Source organism: Perognathus longimembris, chromosome 2 (assembly GCF_023159225.1).
Source record: "Perognathus longimembris pacificus isolate PPM17 chromosome 2, ASM2315922v1, whole genome shotgun sequence".
Classification (NCBI taxonomy): Eukaryota; Metazoa; Chordata; class Mammalia; order Rodentia; family Heteromyidae; genus Perognathus; species Perognathus longimembris.
Window position 1 is genome coordinate 37,045,856 of NC_063162.1, and position 22,836 is coordinate 37,068,691.

At 38.4% G+C, this 22,836-nt stretch overlaps 2 protein-coding genes across 2 annotated transcripts in view; both read left to right on the top strand.

Moving 5' to 3' along the window:
- The window catches only part of Ube2d1 (ubiquitin conjugating enzyme E2 D1), a 31,214-nt gene extending 29,985 nt beyond the window's left edge, over positions 1–1,229 (top strand). The window contains exon 7 of the mRNA XM_048338803.1: positions 350–1,229. Coding sequence (XP_048194760.1) covers positions 350–395 — 46 coding nt within the window. The 3' untranslated portion in view covers positions 396–1,229. The remainder of the gene's footprint in view (positions 1–349) is intronic.
- A 12,028-nt stretch (positions 1,230–13,257) lies between these two features.
- Tfam (transcription factor A, mitochondrial) lies at positions 13,258–22,488 on the top strand. The gene is made up of 7 exons (XM_048338804.1): positions 13,258–13,508; positions 14,337–14,455; positions 15,977–16,047; positions 16,621–16,770; positions 18,846–18,941; positions 20,728–20,784; positions 22,235–22,488. The coding sequence occupies exons 1-7, from the start codon at positions 13,408–13,410 to the stop codon at positions 22,394–22,396; spliced, it is 756 nt and encodes a 251-aa protein (XP_048194761.1). The 5' UTR covers positions 13,258–13,407; the 3' UTR covers positions 22,397–22,488.
- Positions 22,489–22,836: the final 348 nt, after the last annotated feature.

Here is a 22,836-nt window from a genome sequence, read left to right on the forward strand (position 1 = left end):
AAGAGTGTAATTACTGGAAGGTACTGAATATTGTCTTCCCTCTCTTCTCCCAGAAAAAGACGTTAGCTCTTTTCCACCCAAACTCACTTTGTGTTCCAGCTGCCTCATCCTGCTAGTACTGTAGGTTCCTTTGCATTTTGCAGATACTATTCATTTCAGAGCTTGCTTTGTAGATTTGTAGGTTTTAAGAATGCATGGTCCATTTTCATAAAGATTGGAGGGAAAGCTATGAGTTAATATGCATGATTAGTGCAGTTAATCATAAAATGACAGATTAGAGAAGTTCACTACTGATGCCTCTAAAGATTAAATGTGTAGTTTTTACCCTGTCCCTTTTGTATGCCTACAGATACAACAGACACGCAAGAGAATGGACTCAGAAATATGCAATGTAAAATTAAAAAAAAAACTTTCACTTATACCAGAGTACTGTAAAATTTAGGTGTTTTTTTTTCAACATTAGCAGTACATTGAGCACTGTTTACTGTTTCATTGTACCATGAAACCCTTTGATTTTTACCCATTTTAAATGTGTTTCTGAAGCAAGACAAAACAAACTTCCAAAAATACCCTTAAGACTGTGATGAGAGCATTTATCATTTTGTATGCATTGAGAAAGACATTTATTATGGTTTTTAAGATACTCGGACATCTGCATCTTCAGCTTTCAAGATCTACAATGCAGCTGAAAAGCAACCAAATTATTTTTTGCTGAAACTAGATGTTTTTACATAAGAAATACTGTATGTGTTGTCACTTTTATAAATCTGTATTCAGATTTCATTATTTGTTAGCTCACTTTATAATTTGTATTTTTTTATTGTATAGACTAAATGTATTCTATTTACCTGTATGTCAACTTATTACTTTTTTCCTGTGAACAGTATTGAAAACTCGAGAGTTCATAATGAAAAGAATTAACTGTGTTCCCTTCTTAGGATATTCCGTAGATTGATTGCAGATTTCTTAAACTCAAAATGATCTTTACACTGTAATTCTCAGTATTCTGATGATGGAAAACACTTGTTTTGATTTTTTTGTTATTGCTGTTATACTTGACTTAACATTATTGCAATGTGAATTAATTGCACTGCTAAGTAGGAAGATGTGTAACTTTTATTTGTTGCTATTCACATTTGAATTTTTTTCTGTATAGGCAATATTATATTGACACCTTTTACAGATATTACTGTAGCTTTTTCCATATAAATAAAATGCTTTTTCTACTATTTGTCTTGTTTACTTAAAAGGCAAAAAAATTCTGTTTAATATCAAAATGTATATATTTACATTATTTCTGAATGGTGAAAAGTAGGTCTATTTTACTTGGCATTTTTAATCAACATTAATTATATATTATTAGTTTTGTTTTAGGTTAGCATCTCTTTGTTAACATTTCTGTCTGTAAGATGACTTACCTTGGTCCCATATAAGTTAGAGTTTGTTTTAGTTCACCTCTATGCCAGATTATTTGTAAAAGTACTAAAATGCATATAAGTCAGTGGCACTAAAGAAAAGTCTTTAGAGATCTCAGGAAGCACTAGATTGGTTTATTTCTCTAGATGTAACTTACATTATGTTTCCTAACACCTTAAAATCTAGAATTTCTAAAATAGAATGTCAATGCCATCACAGTTTGAAAAACACTGTAGAAATTTTTTAAAAACCATTGTGAAGTTATGATTGCTTCTGTCTTTATAAGTTACCAACTAAGATTGATTTCAATAACAGGTTATTCTAGATTTTAAGATTAAAAAATCTGTAGTGGTTGTAGTCATTAGCAAGGCTTTTAAGTCACTTGATTATCATGATTCATTATTATTAAAGCACAAAATAGACTTGTTAGAAAACAGATCAGTATAAATGAATATAAAATAATTAAATGCTTTGTGAAATGGATGTTTAAGGAAGTTAGACTTTAAAAAGTAACTATATGATGTCTTGCAACAGCCGTATCATAAAAACATTACTTTATTACCCATATTATTATAAACTGCATTTGTTCTGAATTTGAACACTTAACACCATTAGATTTGAAGGATTTAGTATATTTAGTAAAATTTTTCCCTTAGGTATCACTTCTTAAAAAATTTGTGTGGCACTTTTTTAAAAATTGTTTTTCTTTGTTAAAGTTTGTGAAACTTGCCTAACTCAAAAACTTTGCCTAAATCTGACAATTGGACAACTGGATTCTTTTTTTTTTTTCAATTTTTTATTATAAAACTGATGTACAGAGAGGTTACAGTTTCATACATTAGGCATTGGATACATTTCTTGTACTGTTTGTTACCTTGTCCCTCATACCCCCCTCCCTCCTCTCCCTTTCCCTTCCCCCCCAGAGGTGTTCAGTTCACTTACACCAAACAGTTTTGCAAGTATTGCTTTTGTAGTTGTTTGTCTTTTTTTTACCCTGACAACTGGATTCTTAAGGAATGAGCATAAGTTCTCTTAATTAACCATCTTACACTCAGTGGTGACATAATGAACATATGTCACCAGGCTAGGAATGTCACTTATGCTTAATGCTAACATGGAGAACATCTATGTTTTAAAGCTGTGACATCAAAGTCTGGATACTTTTCATAAGTTAAGCACTGCTCCAAGTCCTGGCTGCTTCAAAGCAGAGTAGTTGAATGCCATATTCGGAGTAGATTCTGGATACTTACAAAGCCCACATTCTATGAATCAATATTGCTTGTAAGGATAGCCTCACCCCCATCTCCAACTGCCTCAAAAGCATATGATTCATGAAGTTCAAGCTTTGCATATATGCCTATGTAAACCCTTTTCTTCCTTTCCTAAACCAGTAGGGAAAACTGAACATTTCTTTTGGTTGTAAATCAATAACTTCAGAGGTACTAGATCAATTCTAGCCACTCCAAGACACCAAGGTAGGTGGGAAGCAGAAATAAGAGGTTCATGGTTTGAAGCTCAATCTAAGTTTGAAGCTAGTTCATAACAAAGAGATTTCTAATGTCAAAATCAAGCTGGATGTAGTTGGTGGTTCATGCCTGTAATGTCAGTCCTTGGGAGGTAGAAGTAGAAGAAATGTGTGTTGAGGTCAGATGAGGCAAATAGAGTCCAGACCCTAAGAGCAAAAGGGCTTGGAACATGGTTCAAGAGGTAAAGCACTTGCGTAGTAAGCATGAGGACCTGAGTTCAATCCATGGGTCTGAAAAACAAAACTGTTAGTTCAATAGTTCTAAAGTAATGCAGATTATAGGTGAACACACCCTCCCCTCTCTTCTTTCCTCTGTGTGTTCTACTTCCTGCTTTTCTCTCTGTGCTGGAGATTGAACCTAGGGCCTGTTGCCTGCTCAAAAAGTACTCTGCCACCAAGCAGCCCCACAGTTCTCATCTTTTACAGTGCTTCTCTTTGGTTATTCTGACAGTTGCAGTTTACATATTAGGCGGCAAGTATAGAGAGTTCATCTACTTTCACCAAAAAATAGATATGTACAGATACGTAATTGTCTCTATTTTTTGCCCATTCGGTGGAATACCTATAAACTCTTCTTAAGTTTTGTAATTGATAAGCTCTCATCCAGGAAAGCTTTCAGTAGTAATAATAATTGAATATTCTGTAAACAGCAGCTGCTTTGGGTTGTAGATATAATGCATAATGCAATGATATCTTCATGGTAGTCTTAATAGGTTTTATCTCTTATATCTGTATTTTGTTACATGTCCAATGCTGTTTCCATTGCTATGTTATAGAAGAAAATGGGTTTAAATTGTAAATGAACTGAACTATTGGGATGAAAGAAACGGACCTAAACATATTAGCATTAGGGACATTGTGTGTAATTAAATTGATTCACTTAAAACTCATTTTAGCATTCTCTGAGGTCCTACTGTTAGGGAGGGGCAGTTGTGTCTTCTGACATGATAAGGAATATGCTTTTATTGTAATGACACATGTCTAAGGTCTGAATTACATTTCCCTATAATTTTTAGGAAAAACTTATTTGAAGCTCTTGGGCTGGGAGTGTTGCTCAAGTTAGAGGTAGAGCATGTGATTATTAGCATGTGTGAGGCTCTGGGCTTCATATTCCCCACCCCTAAATGTGAAGATCTCTTTAGGTCACCATGTATGAATTAGTGTGTATTTATTTTACTATAAATTCCTAACATACCTGTGGTGTTAGCCAGTACCACAACTGGTATGCCATCCTCACAGCTAAGGTTTGCTACCCCCACAGCAAGGACACACAGCTGTGTCCATAAGAGGACACGACAGACCTGACCAGGTCTAGAAGTATCTATGTGCAACCCACCTGTGTAGTCCCCATGGGCCACAGAAGAGCCAGGCCTTCCAAGCAGTCGCATGGTCCAGGGGCTATCCCTCAGGCAGCCAGTGTGAAACTCAAGACCAGAGTTTTATTGGGAGCTGATCACATACATACTTTGTCCTTCAAAATTCTAGATCCCTTGAAGAAAAGCAGGTGTTCACCATCAGTCACACTATTTTGAAAAGTCTAGTTGGAGCTGGGCACGGGTGGCCTTCTATGGACTTGAACACCTCACCACGTGGCACTTTCAAGAAGGACAATCGAGGTCAAGTGTTCAAGAGAACAGAAAACTTTGAAGTCACATGTTGTCCATGAGTATACTTTATTGACTGAATTAGTCACGAGTCCACTCATTTGGAGAGGAAGGGGGCATAGACCACTTCCCTTCTGCTGGAAAGAATTTTGGGTCCCCAACTGTACTTAGGTCTCTAATTGTCTGTGTTGCAGTCCAATTATTTCATGGTTATATAGATGCCATGCATATTGGTCATTAAATAATTCCTAGGTATTTAATTTTTTAAACCTATTGTGAATGTTTTTCTCACATTTTCTATGCCTGTGTTCCAGACCTATAGAATCATGAAGAATAGCAACAATGATACAACCTTTCTTGATTCTCAAGGTAGGCTTGTAGTATTTCATTAAGTATGATATTTTCTCCATATTAAAGATGTTCCCTTCTATTTGAAAATTTTTATTAAGATTCTTTTTGTAACTTTTTCCTTTTTTCTTCAGTGTACTCTAAACTACATTCACCAATGTTTACACATACATTACCTTTGCATTTCTGGACAAAAACCCACTCTGAGATACTGTCTTCTGCAAATCACTGGATTCTGTTTCCTAGAATTTTGTTGATATTAATATTATATACAATATATAATATATAGCATCTATATAATCACATATATAATTACAAGAGAACATAATTAATTTTCTCAAATATTATTTCAAGTTTGACACTTCAAATTATGCTGGCCTTAAAAAGAATTGGGAAGCCTTCTGTGTATTCTGTGAAAACTTTGCAGAAGATTTAGCTATTCATTTCTTAAGTATTTTGGCAGTCCGGTAAGTCCATGTACCTTTGTAACCAACAAAGGGAATGAAAGCATTTGCTTTGAGATACTTAACTAAACATGCAGTTTGAATTGTCAGCCTCAAATCCCTCATTCTTAGCTTCCATATGTTTAAATGGTCAATGGAATTCCCTTGGTTGGAAATAGAAATGTCTCTAGACATGCCTGTGGAATGTGAGCTGTGGCACTATCCTGGTTCAGAATCTCAGCCCTTCTTTCCTTAGTTACAACAGTGTTCCTGTATGATCTTTCCAAACTGCTTATCCCAAGCACTTGCTCTGCCCCTACCAAAGAGATTTTCTAAAAGTAATTGTGTGCCCCTTATCTGCTTATATTTATGTGTGTGGGGAGGTGTCCTAGGGCTAGAACTCAAGGCCTGGGTACTGTCCCTGAGCTTTTGTGCTCAAGGCTAACACTCTTATCACTTGAGCCACAGTTCCACTTCTGGCTTTTTGGTGGTTAATTGGACATAAAAATCTCACAGATTTCCCTGCCCAAGTTGGCTTCCATGCACAATCCTCAGATTTCAGCCTCTGGAGTAGCTAAGATTACAGGCTTGAACCACCAGCACTTGAGTGTTCTACCTTTGCTAACAAACTCCGTGGCTTATTATACATAGTCCTTTCCAAGTGATCCCTCATTTATACCCTCCTTTACACGCATATTTTGTTTTTGAAAACACACCATGCCTCAGACCTATTTGTGACTCGAACATATTGCCCACCTTTTTTCTGGAACGCATCTCTACTTTTCCCCATTTGAAAATGCAGTTCAAATGTCAGCTACTCTTTGAAGCCATCTCCTACTCACCCAGGCATATTTCAACAGATGGATCAGGCTTTAGTCATCTCTGTATTTTTAGAACATAGCAGTGCCTAACAGTACTGGCCTCTCCTAGAAGCTAAGGGTATTTTAAAATTTGCACAATATTACCACTGTATTTTAGAATAATGAAAACACACATATATGTGTGTATATATGTTTGTATATATGTGGGACTCATTTTATTACATATATTAAAAATGCTCTTAATCACTCCTGTAATTTTCAAATATAATCACCATTAAGTCTCATGATCGTCTTGTATGTTTTTTTGTTGGTTTTCGTGTGTGTGTGTGTGTGTGTGTGTGTGTGTGTGTGTGTGTGTGTGTGTGTGTGTTAGTCCTGGGGCTTGAACTCAGGGCCTGAGCACTATCCCTGGCTTCTTTTTGCTCAAGGCTACTCCTTTATCACTTAAGCCACAGTGCCACTTCTGGCTTTTTCCATATATGTGGTACTGAGTAATCAAAACCAGGGCTTCATGCATGCTAGGCAAGCACTCTATCACTAAGCTACATTCCCAGCCCCTTGTCTTGTTTTGATACAGGGTCTCTTTGTGTAGCCCAGATTGGCCGGCAACTCATTATTTTTCTTTCTCTTGTTCTGGAGTGTTAGGGTCACAGTCCCAGCATCTGTATACTTCTTTTTTTTTTTCAAGTATGCATACCTGTGTATATGTGGCGTATCTGTGTTGTTGTTTTTTTTGAAGTTCAAACCTTACTAAGTATTCCTGAATGGATAGGAAACCAATTCAGATGTTATATTAACTCACTTGGTTAGAGAAGCCAAGAAAGTATTTATGAGAATAGAGAAGAGATTATAGAATGTAAGGAAATGGTAAACCTACAATGTCATGACTGATTTGCATATTTTGTACGTAGATGCAGTGTAATTTAAAACCTGAAAACTATTGATTTAGAGTTGGAAAATTTGTTAACAAAATGCAAGCAAGAAAGATATCTTTCCTATAGGTAGCTCTCTGAATACCAGTTTTCATACCTCTATAATAGAAATACCACCTTGCAGTATTTATGAAGGGTTTAGAGAAAAATGTATGTAAAATGCTTGGCACAGGGTTAAGCAATAATTTATAATCATTGGTATTGATTGGGTGTTTTACAATAATACAAGGAGAGGCAGTAAGTTATGCTATTATTAATAGCATGATTCCATCAATATAATCATTATGGATTTCTTCCAATTCTTAAGTCAGCTTTCAGGAATTTCCAGTAATATGAATTAAGGTTTTTAAAATTTGCATAAAGTTATAGCTGTCCTCTTTGCTTGCCCTACCTCCTTCTGACTGAGGCTCAGCTTTAAAATAGAAAAGCTATATTTATTTTTCTTAATGCTGCTACAGCACTGGCTAAAAATAATTCCAATATGCCCTTAATAATTAAGGCTGCATGCAGACCTTGTTGAGAACCGATTAATAAACTAATTTGAATAGCTATTAACATGCAAAACATTTTCCTTCTAATTTCTCTGCTTCTCACTCCCTTCTTCCTGTGTGATGATCTTAATGTCAAACCTTAAATTTTATTTTTTTTTAATTTTTTAAGGCACGCATTCACTTTAATAGAAGGCCTTTGCTTTAACAAATGTCATACTACTACTACATAAAACCTTAAATTTTAATTGGCTTTAAGTTATTCTAAACTAAGTGAATGAAATGGCTGGGAAGAAAAAATATGAGATTTTCATACATATAACTTACCCAAATCTTGATTTATAGGAATGTAAACAAATGAATATTTATTCAAGTTGTACCTTTTTCTCATCTTTAATAAGTGGTTAAACTCTTATATAAATTATGTGTTTATATCTCGTTACCCAAATCAGAGCAGGAACTCTTGTGTACAATGACTTTGTACTATCATTCTGTGCCCCTTCTAGCACTGATCACAGTGCTGTAAAATTGCTGATGCTGTGAATTAAATGTTTGTAATGTAGTCTTATTTTCAAAATATATTTTACTTATTTATAAGTTTAAAATGTCTACTTGCTATGTTAATCTATTAGGCATTTGCTCCTGTGGTGGCTAAATTACCCATTATAATTATAAAAGCAAGACTCCTTTCTCCTTTGAATAGTTTTCTGTTACTTGAGTACTATCCATGCAACTAAGCCCATAGTCAACATGAAGTTATTCTGCCCCTGACCAATTAAACTATTTTTTGGTGCTACTACTACCTTTTGTTTTACTAATGGGAAAGTATCAAATCCAAGCTGTACATGGTTCTCATGTCTACATACAACTGTTGATTCTATTGGCAAATGAAACTTGTAACAGGAAGTTATTTTTATGAGGCCAAGTTTCTAGAAAAACAATTTGTGCAGATGTTAACCTTATCTATCTACCTATCTGCCATCTGTTTGTCTATCTACTTACCGTCTTTGATCCATCTGTCTTGTCTATTCACTGGGCTAGGTACTACAGGGATTTAAAAGGAATATAGTATTTGTTATGTCATAGTTAAGTAATATAACCTCACAGAGGAAGACATCACTAAGTCTGAGGAATGATCTGATATAATGGAAAAATGAAGGAAAATTAATTGAAAGACCAAGTTTTCACTCACACAACTAACTGTTGGAAGTGTATAACTAGAGCTCTCTGGACTTCATTCTCATATCTAGAAATTGGGAAGTGATCTTGAAAATTCTTTTTCTTTGATGTTCTAAAAACACTAAACTGCCATTCCAACTTAAGGATGTGTTGCTTTGCTTATTAGCCACCACCATGGTAATGTTTCTGCTCTACATTTACTGATTTAAGAATTGTTACGGGCTGGGGATATGGCCTAGTGGCCTCGGATACACGAGGCCCTGGGTTCAATTCCCCAGCACCACATATACAGAAAACGGCCAGAAGCGGCGCTGTGGCTCAAGTGGCAGAGTGCTAGCCTTGAGCGGGAAGAAGCCAGGGACAGTGCTCAGGCCCTGAGTCCAAGGCCCAGGACTGGCCAAAAAAAAAAAAAAAAAAATTGTTACAAGTTCAGTTGGAAGAGCAGAGCAATTCTGGTTACTTAGTATATTCATACATTGGTTAATAGGAAGAGAAAAGAACACAAAAAGCAAATGAGAGGACTGTGACGCAAATCTTTTTCTTCGGGAAGATAATCCATATTGCAACCATAATTTAGAAGCCAGTTGTAATTGTTAGAGGAACAGAAGGATGAAAGAGCTGCAACTTGGTGACTCATAACTATGTGCTAGTGATTGTGCTAAGAACTCTTTGTATACTGTATGATTCAAAACGGTTCCAAGAACCAACCAACATTATATGCCTTTTGAACAGAGGGGAGAAATCTGGGTCAGAGATTGTTATTGACAAGGTCACATATAGAGCAAGTGCTAGAGCAACTTGTGATCTCAAATTGTTCTTATTTTTAAGCTTTTATCCTAATTTTATTTTGGCATGTCATACCAAACCTTAGGTAAACTCAGGGCCAAATGAAGTAGTTTGATGTGTCTATTAAATATGAAGAAAAATGTCTTTAAATCAGTTCACAGAAAAATTGTGTGGCATGTGTGAGATTTTGAACTTGATTCTGTGGTAATTAGGAGCCTTTGATAGTTCAAATACAGAAAGGGAGTCTTTGTCTACCTGGCATGGAAATACTGCTCAGTACGTATTCAATGACTAAACGAATGAATAGATTTGGCATTTAGAAAGACTGACTGTAAATGAAGCATCCGTTTGAAGGAATAAGAACTAGGAAGTAGGAAAATTAATGTAGGTATGGTAAATGATAGCAGAGCCTGAGGCAGTGGCATATGAGAGCTGGCTGGTGCTGACCTGGAGAGTCAGTTTTACTCATTTCTTCCTAACTTCAGATTCAGTGACTACAAGCTGGTAACCTGAAATAAATCATAATGAGAATATCTACATCATAGAACATGTTGAACACTGCAAATAGGGCTTTTTGTGGGAAGCTGGTTTACCCACACATTCCTGGCTTGACCCAAAGCTAAAGCAGTGGGGTTCAAGAGAAGGATGAATGAGTGACAGGCCCAGGAATAGGAGGATTCTAAAATGATTGGTTGCGCTACTGGCTGCTTGATTGTAGGAAGATGGCACTTGAAAAACAAACCAAAAGAGATTCTTAAAATATACAAAATTGTATATATATATAATTTTGTCTTCCATGGGGCTGAACTCTGGGCCTGGGCGCTGTCCCTGCGCACTTCGGCTCAAGGCTAGTGTTCTACCACTTGAGCCATAGATGCCACTTCTGGTTTTCTGGTGGTTAATTGGAGATAAGAGTCTCACAAACTTTCCTGCCAAGGCTGGCTTTGAACAGTGATCCTCAGATCTCAGCCTTCTGAGTAGCTAGGATTACAGGCATGAGCCACCAGTGCCTGGCTCCAAAATTGTATTTTTATTTATTTAGGTGCTGGGCCTGAGGCTTGAACTCAGGGGCTGGATGCTGAGCTTTTTTTGCTCAAAGCTAGTGCTCTACCACTTGACCCACACCTCCACTTCCAGTGGGTTTGTTGTTGTTTGTTTTGGTGGTTAATTGGAGATCAGAGTGGGCTTTCCTGCTAGGGCTGGCTTCCAAATTCAATTTCCAGCTCACAGCTTCCTAAGTAGCTAGGATTACCGGCATGAGCCACCAGTGCCTAGCCACTAAAATTTCAATTTTATAGCAAACATCTGAAAGATTAAGAAAGGCCTAGAATAATGTTGGGGAAGAAAATCATTTTAGAACTCGCTTTAAGAGTAATTACAAGGGCTGAGAATATGGCCTAGTGGTAAAGTGCTTGCCTTGTATACATGAAGCCCTGGGTTCAATTCCTCAGCACTACATATATAGAAAAACCGGAAGTGGTGCTGTGGCTCAAGTGGGAGAGTGCTAGCTGAAAAGATACATCCTGGCCATCCCAGGGGACCATGCGGAGATAATCCATCTGCCTAAGCACTCACAGAAGTTATGTAAATCCAAATTTGTAAGATTGGCTCAAACTTGAGCAGCTTTCCTGAAGCATTTTAGACTGTCCCCCCACTTGATGAGTGACCACCAGAGCTGAACTAGAGATAACTGATCAGTGTCCCAATGGGACTCTGTTCAGTTGACTCCAAAATAGAGTCGAGTGAGGGAATAAACAGCTAATTGGAGTCGTCACACCAATTGCTGATTCCCTGGACCTACTGTCCTGTGACTACTGGTCCCTGGGAGTGGGGCTCGGAACTTGGCGCCAAGATTTTTTTTCTCTGTGGCTCTGAAGCCTCATCCCTGTAACCCTACGGAAAATCGGATCCGAGCCCCCTGTTAAATGATCACTCACCTTGGTTGGAGGTTCAAATCTGTCGTTGTTGTGGTAGATGGAAGTAGAGCACTCGGTCAGGAGAAGTTACCTCAGTGGTCCTTTGGGTGGGCTTAGGGCAGCAGAATAGGTCCCGGGGGCAGCTTGGACCCCCCAGAAATGGGGGAGCAAACACCAGGGAACCTATCCTGGGTTTGGCACCAATGAAAGGATATGTCCCAGCCATCCCAGGAGACCATGCGGAGATAATCACAGACAGGAGAAGAAGGTTCATAAGGAGGTTTATTAGTGGGGCCATAGTTCCCATGGGAGAGTGAGCTACATGGTGTCTGCACCTTATCCAGGTGGCAACTTCTCTCTCTAGGGGTAAAGGGGAAGTAGGTAGGAAGTGAGTAAGTGTGGCTCATTAGGTATGGGTGGAGCTGGGGGCTAATGGGAGGAGCTGAGGACCTGATACTAGGGAAATGTTAATGCTAGCCTTGAGCAAAAAGAAGCCCAGGGATAGTGCTCAGGCCCTGAGTTCAAGCCCCGGGACTGGCAAAAAAACAAAGAGTAATCACGAATTTGTGAAATACCTCCATCTTACTACAGTGCTGTTGTAATTGTGTATTTGTCTCTGCCACTAGACATTGGATCTTGTGCATTGTGTGTGTGTGTGTGTGTGTATTATGCAGTACATATACATGTTTTAAAAAGCAAAACAAAAAAAACTTGTTGCTCCTTTGACTGCATAGGAAGTTTAAGCCGCTGACCTGAAGGGCTCCATTTGCCCAGAGATCAAAGAAAAGGAAGTGATCATTGTTTACATCTTAAAAGAAGAAGTGGGCTTAGTTCTTCTTAGCTCCAAAGGGCTAAAATTTCAAGACGACTGACCGAAAGGAAGTAGATTCTTAGTCCAATGCTACACTGTTTGTTTTTAAAGAATTACTGGTACCCAACAATCCCCGAAGGAGGATGATTATCTTTAAAATAACTGGCATCTAACAGAAGCGGGGGCTCATAGCTTTGGATCTTCTGAAGCATTTTCACGGTATTGCCTGTACAGAAAACGGTGTTTGTACAACAGAAATAAACTACAGTACATCACCCAATCTCAAGGCATCCTTGTCACTTTCTCAGGGGGCTTGGCTGGGAAAACTCAGCTTGTCCATTTTTAATTGGAGGAGGCCAGAAAATGAATTTTACAGGATAAGACTTTCCCTGCATAAGACATAAAGACAATAAAAGTGAAAAATAAATAAATAAAAGTCTTCGTGCTGAGACTAGAACTTGACTCTGCAGGCAACGCTTTAGCCAAAGTCTCTTCTCTGTTGTAGGCAGGGTTGAAGATCAAACCTGAAGACCTGCAGAGATGGGCGGGAGGACGGTCTTAATGCACAGTGCTGTAGAGTCCTAGGACACTGATTAAAAGTAAGGTTCACAAGTGAGCCCCGTTCCTGGTCTCTGACGCTCCGGGCCTGGGTCCAGCTGCCAGGCTGTCCGGCGCACGCTAAATGCCTGCTTTGTGACGTGCCTCCCTCGGGCGCTGCTAGGACCCACCCCCGTCCCGACGAAGCTGAGGGCCTGGGCCGGTCCACCCGCCTGCTGGCTCAGCCCAAACCCATCATTACAAAGGGGGCGGCCTGGGGCAGAGGCGGCTCAGAAGCGCCCCCTAGCGGCCAGCGGTCTCTCCCGTCACCTCCGCGGTGCTCCTCCCCGCCACATCCCCCTTTCAGCTCCGCCCACTGGCGAACGCACTACTGCGCCGGGGACGAGTGTTTCGCCCGGTCCCGCCCCCGTCCCCAGACCGGATGTTAGCTGAGTTCCCATAGTGCTTCGCGAGTGGCGGGCATGATAACAAACTCTAGGCGTCCGCACGCGGGTTCTGGTCGGCCCTGTGGGGGCTCCAAGGTGGTAAGTGGGAGGTTCTGTGAGATCGGGTCCCCGCTGCGGTCTGGTTCGGCGGCACAATGTCGCTTTTCCGGGGCGTGTGGGGCGCGCTGAGGGCGCTCGGAAGATCTGGAGCGGAGCTGTGCACTGGCTGTGGGAGTCGTCTGTGCACACCTTTCAGGTAGGACGGGCTGCCGGCCTGGGGCCTCCGCGGCCTGCAACACCAGACCCTACGCCCTCTGCCCCTCCTGAGCCCCCAGAGCCAGCCGGCTCTTCAGTCAGACCTCGACCTTGCCCCGGGGTCGGTGGCTGTGAGTCCTGGGCCTCTTTCCTGCCTAGGTGCCCCGTACCTGGCTTCCTGTTCTCCAACCCTTCTCCCCACCCCCAGAGCCAGGTTCACAGTTTCCCGCCATCAACTGAGCTCTGAGAAGGGGGGGGGGGAGGGTGGCAGGTGCAAGGAGCTGGAATATAATTATTTCCCTCCACTCTGTCTTTGGTAGCATACAAGGGCATTGGGACTTCAGCTCCAGAAAGCTCTTTCCCCTTTGGCTAGAGTGGGGGTTAAAATCACGAAAAACCAAAAGTATTGAGGGTGTATACCTCCGTGGAGAAAAGCCCTCGCCAGCATTCATTTCACCGAATTGGATTTCATTTGCAGCATTCTTGGTTGAAAGTGTCAACATGGGGCTGGGAATAGGGCCTAGTGGTGAAGTGCTCTCCAATACATGAAGCCCTGGGTTCGATTCCTCAGCACCACATATATAGAAAAATGCCGAAAGTGGCGCTGTGGCTCAAGAGGTAGAGTGCTAGCCTTGAGCAAAAAGAAGCCAGGGACAGTGCTCAGGCCCTGAGTCCACCCCAGGACTGGCAACAAAAACAAAACTAGAAAGTGTCAACATGTATATATAGCATCTTGGTGACATATATTTCGAATCTGTATTCGTGTATATATGAATCTAAGCAGTTAAAAGATCTGACACTGATTGTATTCTTTTTATTTTCTGTGTAGTTTTGTGTATTTTCCACGATGGTTTTCATCCAACTTGAATAGTTATCCAAAGAAACCTATGACTTCCTACCTTCGATTTTCTAAAGAACAGCTACCAGCATTTAGAGCTCAGAACCCCGGTATGGAGTTGGGGGTGGGATGAGTGTGTTTGTATTCTTTCTTCTCTGATGTAATACAAAGGCTACTAAGGAGTTAAGTTGCAAAATTTTTCCTATTTATAGTATTTAGAGATTGCTGGAACAATAATTTCTCTTCATAGTCTCATATTTTGATACCAAATAGAAATGCTTTAAGTATATATGAGAACTACTGGAAAGGATTTTTTTAGATAAGCCACAGAAGACATTTTTAAAAAGCCTACATACCTTTGGCTTAGTCTACTGACAAATCATTTTATCTCTTGTATAGGTGCTGCTTTTCTACATTAGGGTATTATTCATAAAGCTACAGGGAAATAATTTATGTTCTGTTCAAGTTACTGCCAATTTCAAGAATATTTTCACTAAAAGCCATTGCTCAGTTTCTGAGAAAGATTTCAAGTAGGCTGTCAGCCTCCTTACAATGGTGGTAGGGACTTTAAGTTTGGGTTATAGTTTGAAAGTAATGCTAAATTCTTGTAGGTAATCTTTGCCCAGTTTTTCTAAAACCTTACCTGCACTACTTGACACTTGGAAATATCAAATGAACTACAAGAAAAATATAAATTGAGTTTGTTTTTAGAGACAGGCTTAAGTACCTGTCTGCTTCTTTTTAGTCTTAAGAGTTGAGACAACTGGTGGTTGTTAACTCAGTTAAGACAATGAAGGAAATGAAAAAAAATGTATTAATTTTAGAATACTTTCCAGGCTGTGCACATCTGTAATCCTAGTTACTAGTGAAGCAGAGATCAGGAGGATTAGGGCTCAACTAGATTGGGCAAAAGATGCAAGACCCAGAAAAATAAAAAGGGCTAGGGCTTGGCTCAAATGTTAGGCCCTCCAGTTCAAACTGCAGCACACCCTGAAAAGTTGTTTCCAAACTATTATGAAACTAGATAAAAATTGTAATTGGAATACAAGGTGGTGTTACAGGAATAGAGACTATATTCTGCATTTTAGCCAGGTTTTATGAAATATTCCAATGGAATATAAAAGTAAAAAGTTGAGGCAGTTCATTTTGCAGTTATTTTCTGAAAATTGATTATAGTGGTCTATGATGTAGTCTTCATTTATTAAAGTCTTTTGTGAGTGTGTACATTTGCATGTGTGTGCTGACCCCAAGGCTTAAAGTCGGGGTCTGGGCAACGACCCTGAGCCTTTTTGCTCAAAGACTAACAATCCACCGCTTGAGCCACAGCTCCACTTTTGGATTTTTTGGAAGTGAATTGGAGATGCGTCTCAGAATTTTTCCCATCTGGTCTGACTTCGAACTGAATTCCGAGTAGCTAGGATTACAAACATTGACTGGCTCATGCTTATAATTAAAACTTTTAACACTGATCAGTAAAAGTTTTAATTATTTACTGTATTAAACTTTTAGATAAGGAAAAATTAAGCCATTGTGTTAGGTATGATATAGAGAGTTCTAGAATTTACCTGCCTGTAGAACTAATAGAGTCCTGGTAATTAGAAATTAATCTTTATTTTCATTTTAATTAATAGATGTGAAAAATAAAGAACTAATTCGAAAAATTGCAGAGGTATGGAGGGGACTTCCTGAGTCAAAGAAAAAAGTAAGTATATAAATATTCAACATTACTAAACAGGAACACTTACTGTCTTTTTTTTTTTTTTTTTTTTTTAAATTTAAGTGCTGGGGCTTGAACTCTGGACCTGGTCTCCTAGAGCTTTTGTGCTCAAGGCTGCTGCATTCTGCCTCTTGAGCCACAACTCCATGTTCAGCTTTTTGCTAGTTGATTGTAGATAAGAGTCTCATGGACGTTTCCAGATCTCAGCCTCCTTAGTAGTTAGGATCACAGGGATGAGTCACTGGCGCCCAGCCTTTTTTAGTGTTTGTTGTCGACAAAGGAATATTTACTTTCTGGTCCAGATGGATTATGAGAATATGTTTGGATGAAGTAAGGAAGATAAAGTGGCAGTTGGAAGATGGAGCCTAATTGCTATTCTCTCACCTTGGTTAATGATAAGTATATGAAAAATAAATCTCATGTCTGAGTAACTTTTTCATTTGGTGATTTAGTCTTTATCTGAATTTACACACTGGTCTTTCCTTGGCAGATTATGTCATGCTGAATTTTCTAGCAACAATTTAGTGACTTCTCATTTGGATTTTTTTTTATTTATAGACATATAAAGATGCTTACAAGGCAGACTGGAAAATATACAAAGAGGAAATGAGCAGAATGCAAGAGCAGCTTACTCCAACTCAGTTGCTGTCTTTGGAAAAAGAACTCAAACAAAGACGTTTGAAAAGGAAAACAATAATGAAAAAGAGGGTAAGTGACATTGAAACACTCCTTTCTTATGAAAAAAAAATCATGTAACTCTGGAATGTAGGTAATTTTTTCTTACTGAAATGCTAATGTGCAAATGAGATGTAGAATGTGCCCAAGGTATTTTTCAGTTAGGCAGAACTATGATGTTCATCTTTTCCTACTACAGTCTTTGTCATTGAGTCTATCCTGGAAATCCTTATTTCTACTTTCAGATGTCTCCAAATATACGATATACTTAGAACTGGTATAAAAGCTATAGAAACAGTTAAGAAATACAAGTCTCAAAATTTATAGTTCCTAGATTGAAATGTTGATCTGCATCACGGCTTTGATTGATCTTAGACTTTCTATCCACTGTTAGGTGTGAGTTGGCCAGCTTGCTGGTAAATACTTTAAAAGGTAAAGTTCTTCAAAGTTACAACTGTTTCTCTGGAAAATTAGATTGCACCCTTAAACATGAGATGCCAAGGTATCCCTCCCTGACCCTAATGTTTTAAGCTGAAATGTTTAAGCACTAGGGGTTGAGAGTTGATTCAAGTAAGTGATGATAATCAAAGGCAGCTGGTAGTTAGTAAAAGGAAGTTAGGCCACTAACTGTGAGAAATAGTGTGTATATAGAGATGGTTTTTCAAAGAATAAAGTATATCTCCCTGTTTCCTTTCCCCTCCCTCTAATGCACCCAGCTTAAGCTGAGGACATTGAACATGAGAAGTGGGGATTGAGTGGGTATAAGGAGGTTTTTGCTTCTGATCTGTACTTTTGACTGGACTTGTTCTCCTCATTGAAGATTCCCAATGCCAACTGGCATAGAGACCACAAGATAAGTGTTGGCTCTAGAATTTGCAAGTAAAGCACATACAAGGGAAATCTTTAACAGCAATTCTAGAAAAAGGAGCAAAATAGTTAGGACTAATAAAAAAATTAAAGTGCTTGGAATCTGCACTAGTTTCAACACTAAGTGACTAAGAGGTTCAGGAAGAAGGAAGTGAGTGCTACATATAAATTAGAAAATCCCAACTGTTACTTAGGCATAAACATGGAATTTGTTATTTATTTTAACCAAATTAGAATGAGCCATACTATTTTATAAATTCAAACATTAATATCTAAATACAGAAACTAAATAGGATAGTGCATATCCCTCATTCTCTGAATTGGGAACTAACCTAAGATATCAAGGGGTACTTGTGTGTTTTTATAGTTTCTTTCTGTTTTTGCAACCTAGTAAGAAAACGTGAATTTAACACATCTGTTGAACTTTTAATGTTGACATTCAGGGTTGGAGTGGAATGAGAAATTATTTGATAGTCCTTGGGCTTAACAGTTGTTCTGGTATTGTCTGTGTAAGGATCCAAGTGGGACTTTAAAAATTTTATCTTTAAACTCCATGTAAATGCTTAGCTATTCAGTTAATGAGACTTTGAAATGACATGAAAAGTAAGGAATTTTCTATGGAAATAACTTGTGGAAAATACAACATGTATAAAGCCTGTATATGTATATGGTTTTATTTGTTTTTCCTCCATACTGAGGATTGAACTCAAGGTCTTGTGCTTGGTAGGTAGGTGTTATGCCATTTGAGCTACACCTCCAGCCTGTTTTTGTTTTGAATTTGTTTTATGCATGAGCTGGCCTGGGTTGCTGTTCTTCTACTTGTACTTCCCTGAGTTGCTGAGGGTGATAGGCTTGCACTAAGCATAATGTGCCCAAGCATAATGGTGCTTCCTCTGTTACTAGAATAACAACAGGTATGCACCACTATACCCAACCATCTATTGAGAGAAGCCTCTTGGAACTTCTTTTTATGTGTTGGCCTCAAACTGCAATCTCCCAGTCTTTACCTCTCAAGTAGTAGTATTAATGGTTTGATCATCACAACCAGGTTTCGGAAAATTTTTAAATTTAGTGTTCCCCAAATCTCTAACCCTGAGATGTGATGAATACATACTTTACATGGAAACAATAACATTTGCTTACATAATTCCATGGTATATAGTAGGAAATAGTTTCTGTAAATAATGTTAAGTCTTACGGAGATCAGAACTCTCCCTGACCCTTTTGTTTTCGTTACTCAGGAGTTAACATCTCTTGGAAAACCAAAGAAAACTCGTTCAGCTTACAACATTTTTATAGCAGAGAAATTTCAAGAAAACATAGGTGGTTCACCTAAGGTAAACAACTGCATTTGTTTCTTAGATATTGGTTTAATTTAAAAATTATTTAGGTCATCCTAGGGGGTCTCATGTCAGATGATGAAGGAAAGTAGTAAAACAGTAGTTTTGGCTGCCTTTTAATAACTTACTTGCCTGGGGGCTTTATGGTTAATTTAATATAATTAGTTATTTAAATTTTTTGTACCCTTCCTGGGGCTTGAATTTGGAGCCTGAGCTGCTTTTCCTCAAGGCTACTGCTCTACCACTTGAGCCACAGTTCTGCTTCCAGCTCTTTTTTTTTTTTTTTTTTTACCAGTCCTGGGCCTTGGACTCAGGGCCTGAGCACTGTCCCTGGCTTCTTCCCGCTCAAGGCTAGCACTCTGCCACTTGAGCCATAGCATCACTTCTGGCTGTTTTCTATATATGTGGTGCTGAGGAAGCGAACCCAGGGCTTCATGTATACAAGGCAAGCACTCTTGCCACTAGGCCATATTCCCAGCCCTTCCAGCTCTTTTTTTTTTTTTTTTTGGCCAGTCCTGGGCCTTGGTCTCAGGGCCTGAGCACTGTCCCTGGCTTAAGCACTCTTGCCACTAAGCCATATTCCCAGCCCCCTTCCAGGTCTTTTGATAGTTCATTAGAAATAAAAATCTCACAGACTTTCCTGTTCAGGCTGGCTTCAAACTGTGATCCTTAGTTTTCAGCCTGTTGAGTAGCTAGGACTATAGGTGTGAGCCACAGGCACCCAGCATTAAACATCTTTAAAACATTATTTCGATTCATCTTACCTTTTTTACCTCCATCTTACACCTCTCCTGTTGGCAATGCCTAAATAGTTTGGTATTCTGCATTGTAAATCAAATTGCTTTCAAGTTTTCCCATTGCCCTTAGCAGTTAGCGCTAGTGCTCATTCAGTGACTACTCCTTCTGCTCTTCACTTAGTTTCATTTTGGTAGTGTTTTCTTAAGTCTGTCCATGAATTTATGCCTTAAATTTTTTGTTTAATGCAGCTTGAAGAGGAAATAAAAGTAAACATCATTTTGTCCTATTAAATTATAGATGAAGATGTCCTATTAAATTATAGATGAAGAATCAAGCCTATGGGAAATGAAATTTGTATTTTTTCTATGCCTATATCTAAATACTTAGGGTATACATTTTAGAATTAAAAAATAAAATGACACACAAGACAACAATTTTTCAGGTTAGTCTATGAGAGAATATATATTATACCTAGATCTTAATATTTCTGAATCAAAGAGATAAATACTGCCTATTCATTTTTGTAAATTTTAATAGCATGATAGTTTTTGTTTAGAAAGAGTTTAATTGATGCTGCTTTTGCCTGTTATTTATTGATATTTAAGGTTTATTCATTTTTTTTTCTTTTTTGTCCATCATAGGGCTTGAACTAAGGTCCTGGGCACTGTCTGTGACCTTTTTTTACTCAAGGCTAGCCCTTTACCACTTGAGCCGTAGTTCCACTTTTGGGTTTCTGGGAGTTAATTGGAGATAAGAGTCTTCTGGCCTTCCTGCCTGTCTGGCTTCAAACTATGATACTCAGATCTCAGTCTCCTATGTAGTTAGTTGGAGCTGTGAGCCATCAGTGCCTGAGTATATTTGAGTTTTTGTTGTTGAAATAGTTTCTGGGCTGGGAATGTGGCTTAGTGGTAGAGTACTTGCCTAGTGTACAAGCATTGAGTTCTATTCATCAGTACCACATAAACAGAAAAAATTGTTTTAAATATTATCTATGTGGATTACCAAGATCTGTATATGTGCTACTTAAGCATATATTACTTTGCAGGAGAGGTTGAGGATTTTAAATGACATGTGGAAAGATATGCCTGTTTCTCAAAAGGAGGTAAGTATTGAAGTTTTTAGTCCCAAGTGCCCACTTAGAATATTTGTGAAAGAGTAGATTAGGGCAAGGCTTGATTCATGGTTCAAGTATGAAAACTAGTTTGGCCTTTCCAGGTAAATATAATTGGCCATTGAAAATGGCACTCTTCTTCTTGGAGTACCCCTTCCATCAGATGGTCATCCTGCTCTGCATTTACCACCCTTTCACCCCTCAAGTCTGAAATTTTAACAAATTCACTAGTACTTAATCTTTTTCTCATTTTACATGGATCTCACAAAACTTTTTTCTTTATTCCCCTATTATGCATTTAGAGTAGTGATGCAGTTTCTTTGCAGAGTAATTACATCTTATTTGTGGGTTTACTGTTTGTAGTTTAGCCAAGTGTGGTTAAAGAAAAATAATTAAAAGCAATCAAAAGTCAATTCACAACCAAAAATTGTAAATTTCTGTGCACCCATGATGCAGCTCAGTTATGCAGTAGATAAGCTGTCAGTCCTATTATCTTTAGTTCTGTTTGTGTTATGTGATCTGCTGAGTGGTTTTTTTGCTCTTAACTCTAGCAAATGGCTCCCATAAAGTAAGGTAAAAATTATGGTGATAAAGTGAAAAATTAAGATACGCAGAGGTGGCACATCTAGTGAAAGGTGGTGGCTGTTAATTTTTTATTTTTAAAAAATCTACAAAAAAGTTATTGGGGGTTATAATTTATGCCCATTTATGCATACAGTGCATCCTGATCAGTCACATCTTTCATCATTCTCCCCGACCTGCCTCTATCCTAATCAGTCATATCAAGTTTCCCATGAATATTATGACTGTATTTGTTGACTACTCCCTTTCTCACTTATCTACCCCTCTTATTCTAGACCCCCTTCCATCAAAATAGGTTTCAGTTTCCTCATGTTTATTTTGCTAAACTGTTAATTGTCCAAAGCATATATACCATAGTGTTTTACTCCTGCATTTACTTGTCACCTTGATTATTAATACATACATTTGCCCATATGTGTGTTAGCATGGGAGTATTTGTGTTGTAGATCATATTTTTCTTTTTCCTTTTTGGTTTGAGATGGGACTCAAACTCAGTACCTGGTGCTTTTACTCATTGGCTAGAGATCTTAGCACTCTAGCAACTGAACCATGCCTCTAAGTCCTAAAGGATTGGTTATTTCTTTTTCTTTTTTTCTTTTTTCTTTTTTTTTTTTTGGAAGGAGTCATATTCTTTAGAGGAAGTCAAGAAGCATTATGGGGAAATTAACATGCAGCTTCAGTATTATACTGAACTCTGATCATCCTGAGTGTTCATGGTTTTTCTGTAAATTGGTCTATTTGGAACCATATACCCATTAGGTATCTGCTGTACCCATAAGGCTCTGCTATATATAGAAGCATTCCGGGAGTTAATTGCTCTTTTCTAAACATTAAATTTAACGATTACATTGTTTCTTAGGTATATTATCAACTTTCTCAAGATGATAAAATTCGTTATGAGGCTGAAATTAAATCTTGGGAAGAACGAATGATACAAGTTGGAAGAAGTGATCTTTTACGTCAGCACAAGAAAGTACAACCTAAAGCTGCCACTGAGAATCTAGACTTCGAAGAAAACTGAATTGTGTTCATGGTGGTTAGGCACAAGAAGCCAATTAGGTCTCAGAAACTGGCGTTGTAACATTAGAATACAGATAAAATTGGTAAACATTTTATATTCAATTCCTTTTTCTTTAGCCCATGCCTGCCAGTTAAACACATTTTGTATCAGTATTTGTAAAACCCAAACAGATGAAGGTCATGAAAAATTTTGTGTTTATAAGAACTACAGAGGGTCAAAATCTTTCATGCAAATCTAGCAGGGAATCATTTTACCTTTGATAAAGGAAAATCAGACTGTGAAGTTTTTTTTATACTGGATGCTGATTGTGTATAGGATATTCTTGCTTCCGTGTGGAGGCAGGGGCTTGTTTCCAAACCTTTCAATACTGTAGAAGCCACAGTGTTCTCTGATACAACTGTGCCGTTAAAAAAATGCAGCCAAAACTCCTATCTGGGTAA

Coding starts and splice junctions, on each gene's coding strand:
- Tfam (XM_048338804.1), top strand. CDS start 13,408: ATGTCGCTTTTCCGGGGCGTGTGGGGCGCGCTGAGGGCGCTCGGAAGA. Junction 16,048..16,620: donor TTCCTGAGTCAAAGAAAAAA/GTAAGTATATAA, acceptor TTTTATTTATAG/ACATATAAAGATGCTTACAA. Junction 20,785..22,234: donor TGCCTGTTTCTCAAAAGGAG/GTAAGTATTGAA, acceptor ATTGTTTCTTAG/GTATATTATCAACTTTCTCA.